Source organism: Orbicella franksi, chromosome 14 (assembly GCF_964199315.1).
Source record: "Orbicella franksi chromosome 14, jaOrbFran1.1, whole genome shotgun sequence".
Classification (NCBI taxonomy): domain Eukaryota; kingdom Metazoa; phylum Cnidaria; class Anthozoa; order Scleractinia; family Merulinidae; genus Orbicella; species Orbicella franksi.
This window is the reverse complement of record NC_138158.1, coordinates 20,386,081-20,401,080: the sequence shown is the minus strand read 5'-3', so window position 1 is coordinate 20,401,080 and position 15,000 is coordinate 20,386,081. Positions and strand designations below refer to the sequence as shown.

General features: G+C 38.0%; 2 protein-coding genes and 2 pseudogenes across 5 annotated transcripts in view; 2 read left to right on the top strand and 2 right to left on the bottom strand.

The window, feature by feature from the left end:
• Positions 1-1,468, top strand: part of LOC145468916 (uncharacterized) — an 11,460-nt gene extending 9,992 nt beyond the window's left edge. For both annotated transcript variants that reach the window (XM_081452626.1, XM_081452625.1), the window contains one exon: positions 1-1,468. This exon is cut by the window's left edge and continues 876 nt beyond it. The gene's annotated coding sequence lies outside the window, so the exon portion shown is untranslated.
• Positions 1,469-4,909: 3,441 nt separating this feature from the next.
• On the bottom strand, positions 4,910-13,829 carry LOC145468901 (uncharacterized). 3 transcript variants are annotated; one of them, XR_014042248.1, is made up of 5 exons: positions 12,628-13,829; positions 12,476-12,533; positions 8,912-9,005; positions 7,085-7,672; positions 4,910-6,880 (listed from the first exon to the last, which is right to left on the bottom strand). XR_014042248.1 is itself a non-coding variant. In XM_081452613.1 (4 exons), exons 1-4 carry the CDS (start codon positions 12,957-12,959, stop codon positions 7,632-7,634), a joined length of 525 nt encoding a protein of 174 aa, XP_081308739.1. In that variant the 5' UTR covers positions 12,960-13,829; the 3' UTR covers positions 4,910-7,631. The 3 variants fall into 3 exon arrangements, 2 of the variants coding, with proteins under 2 accessions (XP_081308739.1, XP_081308740.1); XM_081452613.1 differs by having other exon boundaries at positions 4,910-7,672; XM_081452614.1 differs by having other exon boundaries at positions 4,910-7,672; positions 12,476-12,530.
• A 134-nt stretch (positions 13,830-13,963) lies between these two features.
• Positions 13,964-14,465, bottom strand: LOC145468911 (histone H2B.1 pseudogene; annotated as a pseudogene).
• Positions 14,466-14,706: 241 nt separating this feature from the next.
• LOC145468910 (histone H2A pseudogene) overlaps positions 14,707-15,000 on the top strand; it is a 658-nt pseudogene continuing 364 nt past the window's right edge.

Here is a 15,000-nt window from a genome sequence, read left to right as displayed (position 1 = left end):
TGTAACTTCAAACAGAACCAATGCAAACTTGACTTAAACTATACTGTAGATGGAGTGAAACTATACAGTATCTGACAGTGACAAGTACTTATACATGTACCTTACAGATGACTTTTTTATGACCTCAACAACCCAACTAACAAACCTTTCAGCTTTAGACAGAACCAACGCAAACTTGACTAACAACAGATGGAGTGAAACTACACAGCATCTGACACCGACAACTACTTACACCTTACGTTTGACTTAAATGTATTTGTGACTTCAACAAACCAACCCACCAACTTTAACCTCAAATAGAACCAGTTGACACAAAAATTGACTAACAATAGATAGACTGACACTGACATTCTGAAGCCAACAATTACTTACTTCTTGAAGATGACTTATTCACAAAAAAATGATGACATGTTCTCAACCTCAACGAACCAGCCAACAAACTTTTATTAACTCCAAACAGAACAAACACATTTACTTGACGAACATTATAGATGGACTGAGACTACACAACATCTTACACTGACAACTACGTACATGTGACAACCGACTTAATTATCAGGACCTCAACAAACCTAAAAACTACACCTGCATGACTCTAGCACTTCATTGTAAAATGAAGAGACTGTCATTGATACTGCAGACTACTACTGACTACCGCCCTGTACCATGATGAACAAAACTTTACGAACTACAGAAACTGCACAAGCTGCATACCAATGTAAGGATTAGCATTGAGTCAGATAATGTTATTATTATATGTAGATGTGTGTGCCACCATTGTTCAAACAAGTGCCTTTTTTTGAGCAAACCACCCTAGCTGTATACTACTGCATGTGATTAACTAGGTCATTGATTGGACTTGGAGATCTCTGTTACTGTATGTAGTTTTCACTCCGGTATGCTTTAGAAATTATTTTAATATGAAATAAATTATTTGGGAAATTGTTTGTTTCATGGTGTAGTCCCGTAGGATGTAGATTGCAATGTTTTGATTGCTTACTGCTGGTCTTCATAATCTTCACCTGGCAATGAGGGCTAGCAGGAAGTTGTCAAACACTGCCATCTGCATCCTATGGGAATACATCATGGGACAGACGATAGCGCACTTTACATTGACCAGCCACCATCTCATTCATGACCAATTTTACATTTTGGATGCATATTATTGAGAGAACTGCATGCTGCAGCAAAGATCTGACTCCATTTAATGAACCAGTTAATCATGAAACCCATTCCATGTGGCTGATTTGAATCCATTGAATGGTAAATATTACTCTTGCACTTGTTTGTTCCATTTGAGTTAGGGTTGAACGTTCCACCATAAGATTCCCTTGAGCAGTGTTTTTTTTTTGTTTCACCCTTTACTTAGATGTGTGAAGTACAGTTTCTCCTAGACAAAGTCTCAAGAATTTTAAAATTGTTTAGAAAAGCTGACAAAAATTAATCAGAAAGAAACAAATCAGTATAGAGCAAAAAACAAAACAGATCAAAACATGTCATTTTGCATTCCATGTTCAGTTGTCTTGATGACTTGAAGTGGGGTGCAAAATGATAACTATTTACTGAGGCTACCACAACATTTATCAGCTTCGTCTTTACATTGTTATCAAATTTTCCTATTTTGTAACACCATAGTTATACTCATCTGGTAATTATTTTAAAATAAATGCTTCCTTTGTTTAGATTAGTTCACTTTGCACAGAAGTAGATCTGCAAGCTCATTAGCCCAAACTGATATTATACAAGCATAAAGTTAATACTTATTTTTGAGTACAACAAAAGTTGCAGTGTCTAGCTAGGTGCTATAATAGTCGTATTGTTGCAACTCCAACAAATTTACCTCCTTTAGGTCTCCTTTTAACTTTTTTGTGCTTAATTTCCTCTACAAATTATAGGGATTTTTTTCTACTGTTTTCTTTTTAAAGCTTGAAGGCATTTTTTGCTTGGCACCCTAGACACACACTTAAGACTAGCTTAAGGTTTCAATCTTGTTTCTTTTTTTCTGGACATGTATCACCAAGAAACAGCCATTTTTTTTCTTTAGTACCGGTAGCTTAGTTATAATGCTAATGAGCTTACATGTATCTACTAATTAAGTTGTTAGGTTCTTATTTAATTCCAGGGCAGAAGGTGGCACACACATCAAGACCAAAGATTGGTCATATTCAAATCTAGCCAATCACGTCCCTGCTGGGTTGTGGAAGCTCTGCCTCTGAGAAGGTGTGTGTTTCTGATGTCCTCTGAAATATTCGAACTGAGAAATCCTGGGAAACTTTATCTGATCCTGTAATTCAAGCTGGGGACAGTTGGACACTTGGAAGAGTTGGCTGTTTGCTCTCAAGTGGGGTGGACAGTGTGAAGGAAGGTGAGAGTTTGCTTTTCATGTCTTTAGGGTTTCACTTAATTTGTCACAATACCACACCATACATTTTGGCCCAGCAAGATGCTTGTTTGCAGTCAATGTATCAGGAAATGTTCCACAACTGAGGACGTAAAACAGGAGTGCTGAATTGTGGGGCTCAAGGAAGGTGCATCTCTAGAGAAAGCATAGACAGAGGAGATCACTGAATTTCATTAGTCTGACCTGATTGGATTTTCACAAATGACATTAAATTGAGCTGAGTCACTGGGGGTCTCTCTGATTGGGTTGCTTCTGGGTCAGGTTTTCTCTCTTTTCTAGGTTTTCATAAAATAAACTTAAACTTTAAAATACTAAAATTATATTCTATCGGCCTGATTATAAACAAAGCACATCTTTTTGAAAACCAATTTTTACTAAGCATTTTCATAAATTTTCAATTTCCCTTTAAAGGAATTTCAAACAACTAAATTATTTTCATTCTCTGTTATAATTTTCATTTAACTTTTAACATAATTTTATAATTTTTCCAAAAAGTTCTTTCATTAGTTTGACACTCCACAAATTTAAGGGAGGCTAAGCACCAGCTTTTGGCACTTAGGTCTCTGGAATTGCCTTGTAACCAACATGAGCTGTGATTGGGTAATGGTTGTCTTGGTAACTGTCAACCAATCATAGCTCATGCTAGTTACCAAAACAATCCAAGAAATCCCTGTGCTGACAGCTTGTGCCTAGTCTTCCTCAACTTTCTGGAGTGTTAAATAGTCATTCTTAATTGCCAATTGGCTATTTCTTAGAAGCTAAATATATAATAGGTGTTTGAAGAATCATTCTTCATTAGTAGGCTGGTTAACTGTTACAATGTAAGTAAATGGGCAACATTCCATTGAACAGTTAATTGGTCTGTTGGTAAGAGTAATTCTAAAGCATCTTTCCTTGATCATTATTTTAAGCACTTTAGTTAATTCACTTTCTAACCAACCTAAATAATCAAACAGGAATTCAAAACAATTTATATAGATATAAATTAAATCAATATAGCATTTCTTTATTCACACTGAAATTTATTTTTTTGACGACACTAAAAATTCACAATTGTAAATATTTTGAGAGGGTGATACTTTTCTAGGTAGGCTCATTTTTTTCATGGGTTTTCTCTTTTTCCACTAAAATCCACTAAAATTCAGAGTTCCTCGGATTGTCACGCAATGCTTCTCTACATAGTGACGAGAAACATTGCGTGAGTAGTCACGGATGCGAACGACGCTTCAATTTCTTGTAATGGCAATTTTTGATTAACAAACAAAAATTTTGTAAATTTCTTCTTTAAAACCATTTCAAGTCAAAACTCAGCTGTCGCAATCAAATTTATTAGTCAATAATTTTCTAGTTTTAAGTCTTGGCGCGAATAACTTTAATTTAAACCCAACTTAACTTTAGCACATACCGACTCCCAAATTTTTGATACTCTTAGCAGCGATTCGGACTAAACCTCTAGCTTGTTTTAGTTTTCAAATAACAACAAGCCCCGCTCAGCTTCGTATGTTAATTGCTCATTTCAGATCACGGATGTTGTCTGGAGAATTGTCTTCCTAATTATTCATTCATTCGCACGGGAATTTGATTTGCATTTGAATAAACAACTCTCCAGAGTAACGTCACGTGATATGAAATAGGACAAAAAACAAACAAGCTGAATAAGCATAATTAACTAAAACCTTTTGCAATATTTTAATTTTGAAAACAAAAATTAACCTTTTCTCGTTATATATTTAAGGGACCGTTCATTTTTTATGAGGGAGGGGGGGCTGGTGGGATTTGGGAAGCACCATTTAAAAATCGCATGACCCCTCCTCAGCTTACCAATTTTTTCACATGGCCCCCCCTTATAGCGGTCATTTTTTGGGATGACCCCCCCCCAAAAAAAAAAATTGAACAAACAATATTTAGATTTCAACTTTTTTAATATTTCTCTATTATCCCCCTACTTCACGTTATTGTGCTCACTATGAAGACAATATTTACAATCCCTATACTACAGAGAGCTGTTGTTTAAAAAACAAATCAAAAGAAAGAGAAGTCAATTTCGGATCTCCTAGTTATGGCTCGCCCTGAGCGTGTGGCATTTGGCCTCTCATTGGTATCTTCCTCATCTGAATTGATGAATGCAAGAATGACATCACTTGAGTCATCTTCTCCCCTAGAGTCAATGGCATCACTGTCATACTCATCATTGTCACTTTCATCCGTTTCACTGCTGTCAGCACTTACCCTGTTGTCATTTTGTGTCAATGTCCTGGCATTTCTCAGCAAATGGAAAGTTTATAATAAATTTGTATCCTGCCTTCTATGTTTATTCTATAGCAATTTTTTTGATATTCAAACATCATGCCATTTTAAAGTTTTACTAAAATATTTCACGTGACCCCCCCTTTTTCCCTTATTTTTTTGGGATGGCCCCCCCTCGAAAGCCATTTTTTTTCGCATGGGCCCCCCCCCCAAATCCCACCAGCCCCCCCTACCTTATAAAAAATGAACGGTCCCTAAATCGGCCAATTTCTTTCATCCAAATTAAAGAGAGAGACCTGACATCGGTAGCTTCACAGATGAGAGACTTTTAGCGACTTGTGCTCTTTGGTGAAGTTTGTGGAATGACGGTCGGTCGGAGGTTTGGTCGGAGGTCAGACTGGCGGATTCTGTGTTCAAGTCTTTCTTTGATTTCAACGGTGATGCACTGAAATTGAGCGCCATCCTTTAGCTCTTTGGTTTTTCTTGTCCAGGTTAAGGACATTTCCAACTTAAATGGGTTTCCATCCAAAATATTCCGGGAGGGCGAGCTTATTGACAAATTATTATTTTTCGATACATTGACTCGCGGATAAGCATCTTGAATCAATTTACGAATTTGGCATATAAATTTTTTTAACTTATTAATTCCAAAATTACTCGCGTGTGGCATTGTGACAAATTAAGACTGAGACCCCGGAGGCATGGGGAGCAAACTCTCACTTTCCTTTACGCTGTCCACCCCACTTGAGAGCTTACGGTCAGCTCTCCCAAGTGTTCAACTGTCCCCGGCTTGGATGAAGGGATCAGATAAAACAGACCAGGATTTTTAAGTTGGAATATTAAATGAGGACTAAAGAAACAACACTGACTTGGAGAAGCAGAGTGGAAACAACCCATAAGGCAGGGACATGATTGGCTAGATTATTATTTTTTGTTTTATTTTTTTCATTAAAAGTAATGGACAAGAGAGAATTTTTATTTCAATAAAACATTGTTATCTTTCCTCCTGTGTTGTTTTATTTTGCAATCCAACTATTTGAGTGAACCAGTCAACAGTGGAACGAATGTGGCTGAAGTCAAGTGGAGACAAAACAGACTTTAAGGTGGAGAGAGCTGATTCATAAGAAACTTTGAATTTTCGACGAAGAAAAGTTTTCTGCTTGATTTCAAACGACAACAAATCCTCCTTGAAACGGCGAGAAGCTTTCGTATCTTGGAATTCAAGCTCAGCAGACGTGAATTCCAAGATACGAAAGCTTGCCGCCGTTTCAAGGAGGATTTGTTGTCGTTTGAAATCAAGCAGGAAACTTTTCTTCGTCGAAAATTCAAAGTTTCTCATGAATTAGTTCTCTCCACCTTGAAGTCTGTTTTGTCTCCACTTGACTTCAGCCACATTCGCTCAACCAGATAAACTCTCTAAAATAAGCCAAGTTCTGGAGAAGTCTCAAGAAAACTTTGCTGTACGATTAACAGTCTTAGTTTTAGTAAACAGCTCGTTTAAGTCACAGTATGCCACAGATACGTCTTTTCAGCATTACAAAACGCACAAAATATATTTTATTACCGAGCATGCAAACCCTCACGTAAGGGTCGTCGCGCAAAGGGACAAGCGTGACGAGATGTCGCGTCCACTTGCGTGACGATTCTTAGTACCAGGTTGTTTTCCAGTTAAATTTTGAACATATCTGTGGTGCAAATTGTGACAGAAACAAACCGTTTACTAAAACCACGCTGGAATCGGCCCGCTTAGTTTTATTGAGACCTCATGTTTACTGTAAACATATCGGTATTAGTCCCAAGCTGGACAACTTAATTCTCCTTACTAATCACCTAATGTGTTTTGATTCTAGTTTTGATAATTTTGGGGTGTATCAAGACAATATCCTGAGCTATTAATTTTCTTTATTCCCGTCAACTGCTTGGAAATGTATTGATATTGTAAGGAGAAATAATGTGTCCATCACTCTTGGGACTAGCTCAGAGTACGTTCTAGTTTTTCAAAACCCTAGACTAAAATTCCATTGTGGGGCTCGCCAGTAAACCCGAGGAAAATTAGAAACCGGATACGAAATGGATATATTCTGGTTGTGCTTATATTTGCTGTCAAGAAAAAGCGAAAAGGTTCCAAAAGCATGTCAAATATACAACCAAAATAAATCAACTCTAGCGACAGCATGCAATTTAACGGCCAAATTTCTGCGTGTTATTCTAGTTCCATAATTTCCAAACTGGCTCTGCAATCAGTTGCTCTTAAAATCGTTTTCTCAACGGTTTCAAAAAAATTCTCAATCTGCTGGAAAAAAAATTTGAAAGAACTGTTTTTCTTTGCAGTTGCTTGGAAAAATTGTAACTGAAAGAAGTTTGCTTTAGCTGAGGTTTTGATCTCCAAGACACGTGCTTCTTGTCTTGCGTGACATAACGTTCTTTTAGTAACACAAGCTAAATCAGTCATGTCTTTAAGAAATGAGATTTAATGACTTGGTTCCTTTTGACTGAACAAGTGTCTGTTGACAAATTTAACGAAGCCTGACCAAACAGCGGTGAAGAAATGAAAATGTTTTGAAAAACGTACCCATAAAGGTTTACAGTAAAATGAAATACAGTCGAACCACCCGAAAGGTGACCTCTTATGGATTTTGCAAAACCAATGGACTGCCTATGAAAGTTTAGTAATTTGGCTGCACAAGGACAATTCTGATACTTTTATATCAGACTTGAGATGGTCTCTTTTCACAAAGTGGTCGCTTAGAGAGGTTCGACTGTGTTTGATATCTTAGACAATCATGCAATGTATTGTACCAAGATCACATCAATAAACAGAGGCTCTCTATAAAATTGAACTTAAAATCAAGTATGTAACTTAGTTTGCCAATCAGGCTGTTTCAGTGTTTGTCTAAATTGTTCTGTCTGCCTGTCTTTCAGGCTGTCCTTCTGACTAACATGGTTGTCTGAAGACATGATTGATTGTCTGTTAGTCCATTTGTTAAGTTGTCCATCTGTCAGCAGGTTCTTCCATCCCTCTTTCTGCTAACCAATTAGTCAGTCAGTATGATAAAAAACGGTACAAAATTTGGTCTTCAGCATTTGATCAGCCACTCAGTCAGTTCATCTGTCCATCCATCTGTAAGTCAGTATATCAGTCGATCAGTCAGTCAGTCAGTCAGTCAGTCAATCAATCAATCAGTCAGACAATCCAGTCATTCAGTCAATCAATCAACCAAAGAAATAACCAGCCAGTCTGGCAGTCAGGCAGTCAGGCAGTCAATCAATCAAATAATCAGACAATTGAGAAGCTGGTGGTCTGTCAGTCAGTCAGTCAGTCATTCAATCAGTTGGTCCATTAGTGGGTCAGTCAGACAGTCAGTCAGTCAGGCAGTCAGTCAGTTGATCAGTCTGTCTGTCTGTTAGTCAGTCAGTTGGGCAGTCAGTCTGTCAGTCCCAGTCAGTCAATCATTTAGTCAGTTCATCTGCCTGACAGTCAGTTAGTCAGGCAGTCAGTCAATTAGACCATTCACCAGTCAGTCAGTCTGTCAGTCCATTAGTCAGCCAGTCAGTCAGACTGTCTGACAATCAGTTAGCCAGCCAGTAAATTAGACAATCTATCAGTCAGTCAATCAATCAGGCAATTGACCAGTCAGTCCATTTTAAGTCAATCAATCAGTCAGTCAGTTGGTTGGTGAGTCAGTCCCTCCTTCCGCTCTTCCATCCATCTGTCAGTCCAACAGTCAGTCTGTCCATCTGTTCTTCTGTCCATCAGTCAGTCAGTCAGTCAGTCAGTCAGTCAGTCAGTCAGTCAGTCAGTCAATTAGATAATCCATATCTCAGTCAATCAATCGGGCAATTGACTAGTCAGTCCATTTCTAAGTCAATCAGTCAATCAATCACTCAGTCAGTCAGTCAACTGGTTGGTTAGTCAGTCTGTCCATCTGTTCTTCCATCGTCTGTCAGTCTGTCAGTCTGTCAGTCTGTCAATCAGTCAGTCCATTAGACCGTCCATCAGAGTGTCAAACAGTCAGTCAATCAATCAGGTGATTGATCAGTCAGTTAGTTAAATAGTCTGTTGGTCGAGTAGGACTTTTGAACAGGGCTAAGTAATATTTTAACAATTATTTGACTAATTAATTCAAAACAGTATTTGTTAAAAAAAGTGTGTTCTTTGAGAGCTCTCTTACTCATTGTGTAAATCAACCATGGTAGAGTAGATTGCATGACTGAGTGTAATTTATCAATGTTGAACTTGGCTTATTCAAGAGCTTTCTTTACCTGGTTCACCTAAAAGCTGGATTGCAAAATAAAACATGCAGCCCTTCTTAAGATAATAGCTTGAAGCTTTGATCCACTTGGTCACTGATGTCATCTGATCTGAAAATGAAAATCAGGATTAAGTAAAAAGAAATATAAGATACCTAATTACCAGCTACATGTACTAAGCACACAATAAACAGAATCATATAATGTTATTGACAGTAAACTTTCAAGGAATGATTGCTCTCCTGTGCTTCAAGTACTTTTTCTTCCCATGTCCTTATATAAACATGCACAAAACTTGCCCCGCAAAATGCATACCAAGCGTTTATACACTTTGGCTTGCTAAAGTATGTTTTTTTTTTCTGACTACTCATGCCGCCATATTTACATGTACTGTAATTCCATCATGTAGGCCAAAACATTTGGAGAAAAAAACTGCTTCACTGTCTGGTCAATTAATTGACAGTTTGAATGTTGGGGTTGTTTTAACATTCTAAACAGAGCAATTTATTGCACACTCATAAATTGCATTTTTCTTCTGACTTTGCTAAGCTCACAGCAGCACCATTTGAAAAACTTGTTTTGGATGCTCAGTTTTGCAGGTAATTCCATCAAAACAGAATGAGACAAAGTTAAAAAGTCTCTAAAACTTGGCCTAGTTAATGTTATGAATATTGCAAAAATGCAGTAAAAAATAATACCTGGCACTCAAGTTATTATTTTTGTAACACATTTTAAATTTTTTAGCAACCACTGAAATTTATATCTTTAGGATTAGTTTTAATTTTTATGATGTAAAGCGCACTTGACCATTTCATGGAAAGTAGTGCTATAAAAATGTTGAACATTATTATTATTCAAAAAGACAGAGGTCACTGTGCTCTTTTTTGCACCATATGGATGGCCGGTTTACAACTTTTCGACCCTCAAGGTTTTGCTCAGGAACCCTAATCAGGAAGTGGAACTATAATTTCTGAAAAATCTCATTTCTTTCATTAATCTTACATTGTAAGCTCTTTCAACTGAACAGGAATTAAGATTCAAGTGAATATGTGAAAGATCAAATATTTGAACTGCAGAGAAAGATATGAGTACATGATTGATCATAGCAGTTATACACACAACTTAAACAGCTGCAAAATTAAAGCCTGATAAAAAAATTCAGGCTTGAACGGGATTCAAACCCATGATCCCTGCAATAAAGCATTGCTCCAGTATCGCGGAGGCCATGGGTTCAAATCCTGTTCCAGCGTGATTTTTTTTTTCAGGCTTTAGTTTCACAGCTGTTTAAATTGTGTGCATAACTGCGATGACCAATCATGTCTTCATAAGAATTAAGATTATTAAGCATGGAATTAAAGAATTCTGTCCATGCATACATAACCAGCATTTACTAAAGGAATGTTCTGTAAAGTATTCAAATTATTTCAAGCCAGAATTTTATACTTTTCTTTAAATTGCAATATACAGTAGTCAGCTGTTTGTCACTTAAATTTCTGCATTAAAAAGTGGGGGTCACCGTGCACATTGAGGGGAAAACTAACATTTGTCGAGCTTAGCTTGAAGGAAATCTCTCAATGATTATGCTTATGACATGAAAATTATGCACAGCAAGGATGGGCAATGCAATTCAGCGGAATTGCCTTACAAGATTACCTTTTATTGTTGTTTAAGTTTAATCTACCTTTCACTGATTGTGGTTATTTCATTCTCATACATCAAAGAAATTACTTAATATTATTATCACTTTGTTGGGCATTGTGATGCATTTTGTGGGCTAAAATGGAGAATTTGGCAGGCTAAAATGTATTTTAGCCTGCTGAAATAAACCAATGAAAAGTGAGAATCAAACAATGGTACGATGTAAGCTGGCAACATTTGGGAAATGTAGCAGTTCTCATAAAGTCTCACATGAATGGCTTGCTATCCTTTGAAAGAACAATAGAGCAAACAACAGAAACAATGCCCCTAGTCCTAAAACAATAACAGCTTCTGACAATGAAGAGAATTACAAGCTTATGAGAGCCGCTACACCTCTGCAACATTCTTAGTCGTCTGTTTCTTTCAAGAGAAGCCTTTGATGTAAATACCCTGTGTAGTAGCTCCATGGCCAATGGTGAAGTTGCTGTGAGTTTTGTGGCTTCAAGCCAAATGCACTCAGTTCAACCAATTATGACAATATTATAAGCCAAACTGTCAGTTTAGCAATTGTACAAATAAGCTTTTTCGAACTTTCCTTTCATGTCTTCTACAATTTTTCAAAACTCAAATGGCAAGATTTTGTAATTACTAGCCAGCAACGCTTGATGTATTATATATTTTCATTGAGGGAAAGTAAAAGCCATTCAACTTGTAAATGCTTGCGTGATTGTTCAAACTGTTTTGTTGTCATTTTTTCAGTTTAGATTTTCTCAATGCCTTCCAAAGTGATAATAATAGTAATAGAGTTTATGTTCTTGGGCATAAATATGTTTTGAGCCGTTCTCAGAACTCATTTTAACTCTCGCCTAGTAGCTCAGGCTAAAATGAGTCTGAGTTGGGCCCAAAACATATTTATGCCCACAAACATAAACTCTATTGTTTTAATATTTTGAACCATTGCTAAGAAAAATTTATTCCCATAATGATTATAACCTTGTCACATTTGGTCAGTTCAGAGTTACTTACTGTGTTTTAACTTTTTCATGATCAGTAACACTCTTAAGGATACTGTGACTCAGCTTATTACTTTACAGAAATTTCTTTCCTTTACTTAATGCTTCATTTTAAATCCTCTTTTCTACTATGCAGAGATTTTTGCTATGTAGGTCTAAATATCAAAATTTCTGAGAAGGCACAATTTCACAAAAGGAATGCAAAACTGTTTCCAACCTTTATATATTGAAGCTCAACAAAAAAGACCTGGATTTAATGAAACAGAGCATTTCCTTTAGCATTTAAAGAAACTGGAACAAAAGCCACCCAATATATTTCCTCTTTCCTTTTGCAAAAGTTTTTCTGTTTTTCTCATATTTTGCAACTGGTGTATTCACAACTTTTGTAGAAGTAGAAGTTGCAATGTGCTTAGTAGGAGTTGCAAGGGCCAAGAGCTTTGCCACACTAGGAGGGTTGGAGAGAAATGTAACTCATTTGCAAGCTACTGAATTGTTTACGATTTCCTGCACTGTACCAAGATCACATGAATAAATGGAGGCTCTATATAAAACTGAACTTAAAATCAAGTATCTAACTTAGCTTGCCAATCAGGCTGTTTGTCTAAATTGTTCTGCCTGTCTGTCTGTCTTTCAGTCTTTCTTTCTGACTAACATGGTTGTCTGTTAGTCCGTTTGTTAAGTTGTCCATCTGTCAACAGGTTCATCAAGCCCTCTTTCTCCCAATCAATCAGTTAATCAGTACGATAACGAAGGATTCAAAATTTGGACTTAAGCATTTGATCAGTCATTCAGTCAGTCCAGCTGTCAGTCAGTCAGTATCTCAGTCAATCAGTCAGTCAGTCCATCAATCAATCAGTCATTACAATCAGTTGGAGAATCAATCACCCAGTCAGTCAGTCAGACAATCCAGTCATCCGCTAATTACCTTCGTCCAGGGACGGTCCTCACAAGTTGTCAACAAACACGTCTCTACATTCCATCTCCTGGTTCCGACAAGCAAAAAAGTGAAGAAAGTTAGCTTATGACCCAGATTAAGTAATATCACTGGTTCAAGCCGTTTTGAAACAAAGAACAAACCTTTCAAACCACGATAAACTCAATTTTCCACTATTTTTCTTGCACACGTGCCAAAATGGCGGAGACGAACTACGCTCGCAAAGATCACTGGGAAATAGCCGGAGGTAGTGGGGAGGGAGGGAGGGAGGATGGAGGGATATCTTGAGTTCTGACAGGAACCATAGTCTCCAATTATGGCTCCTGGTTCTGAAAATCGACTCTACATCGTACTTTGAGGAAAAAACAGCACAAAAACAATTTTTTATAAATTTTGTTTCGGCCACCAATTCTATTTGGCCACTCTCCAAAACAAGAAGAGACTTCAACAAAAGACGTTTACAGCTCATCTTCATCTCTGTTCTTCATACTGGTCATTATCAATTACGCGTAACCAAAATTATACATGAAATCAGGAGCCCATCACTCCCGATAAAATACAAATTCCTGTCCTCAAACTGGCTAAGCTGCGATCAGGTGTTTTGCCGTTAGCAAAAGAACCCCTGATCGCAGGTTTAAAACTAGCTAGCACTCTCGGCATGGGAGAGCTGACTGTTGGAAATTTTTTGAAAGGAATTCCATGAAAGCAACAGAACATTACGTCACATTTGTTCCTTCTTCTATTAAACGGCAGCGTGCTTGCCATGAAGCAAATGCTTATTCTTCACGTTTTTTTTTTTTGTTATCAACATATTGTAAAAGTGATGACACTACTCGCAGGCTAACTTAAATCCTGTGTACTCCCGGATAAAGAGAATTGATCTTTTTTTCAAATCCGTCTCCAGCGAAAGCGGAAAATAGCGCAGTATGTACGACATGTACGAGAGAGGAGCAGCCTGTGGACTTGAAGAGCCTAGACACGATCGCCGCTTGGCTACAGTTATTGTCCCTTTATTAATTTGTTTATTCCCTTCCTGAGTTAGTGAGGGCTGATTACTTTGACGCGAAATTACAAGTTGCGTTCGCGCACGAAACAAACTACCCGCGCGTGTAATCCCGCTGGCCACGTCATTCATTCTCCATCCCATTCAAACAAAAACTTCATTAAACAATCGTAAACGAAGAACGACAAACACGGGATCTTTCGAGCCTCGTGCGTGACCGAGTCGCCTTACGTTAAACACTTATTTCCCCACAAAGATTTGCCTTTTGAATTAATGTTTCTATTTTAATATAAGAACGTACGTTCACGTTGAGTCGAACATCAAAGAATATATAACATAGACTCTGAACGCACAGTAGGCATTCACGTTTTTGCAATCACATTAGTCATTGCCGTTAGTTTGGGGAAGCTTAGAACTTCCTAAGACAGTCTTGAAATAATGCGCATTGCGAGAAAGAGTTAGTGAAATGAGGCACAAAAGACTATGCTGTTGGTCATTGATTTTTATAATATTTGGTGGCTCCTAAAGGAGCCGTTTGTTTTGGCGGGAAACCCACTAAGTGAGTTTACTTGCTGCTGGTGTACTTGGTCACAGCCTTGGTTCCTTCACTCACGGCGTGTTTGGCCAGTTCACCGGGCAGAAGCAGCCTGATGGCGGTCTGGATCTCGCGGGAGCTGATGGTTGATTTCTTGTTGTAGTGGGCAAGGCGGGAAGCTTCGGTGGCGATGCGCTCGAAGATGTCGTTGACGAACGAGTTCATGATGCCCATGGCTTTGCTGGAGATACCAGTGTCAGGGTGAACTTGCTTCAACACCTTGTAGATGTAGATAGCATAGCTTTCCTTTCTCTTTCCCCTTCTCTTCTTCTTTCCATCAGCCGCGGCCTTTGCCTTACCGGCTTTCTTCTCGCCTTTCTTTCCTGCAACTTTGGGTGCCATGTCTGTAGACTAGAATGGATTGGAATAAAGACTAGATGATGCATTTTGTATTTATAATACAATTTTGAAAGAATCAATTACCATAAGGATCCAAATTCTCGATTCCTAATTGGTCAGACCTTAGGGGTCATATTATTTTGCATGTGGTTTGTTTATACCACTTTGAGTCTTTGTTATCCCTTGTCAAATGAAAAGTTCTTATTGGTGCATTTCGATCCTCTATATTCAACTAGTGGCAAATAAAACGTAATGCCTATCTCTTCTGTTTCATTCTCTCGGAGGCTTATTGTCGTAAGTTTTACATTCAATCATGTCTGGTCGCGGTAAAGGAAAAGCAAAGGGCACCAAGTCCAAGAGCCGCTCATCCCGAGCAGGGCTCCAATTCCCAGTTGGTCGTATCCATCGTCTTCTCCGCAAAGGCAATTACGCTGAGCGTGTTGGCGCCGGTGCTCCAGTGTACTTGGCTGCAGTTCTCGAGTATTTGAGCGCCGAGATCCTCGAGTTGGCGGGCAACGCTGCTCGTGACAACAAGAAGACAAGAATCATCCCCCGTCATCTTCAGCTGGCTGTCCGTAA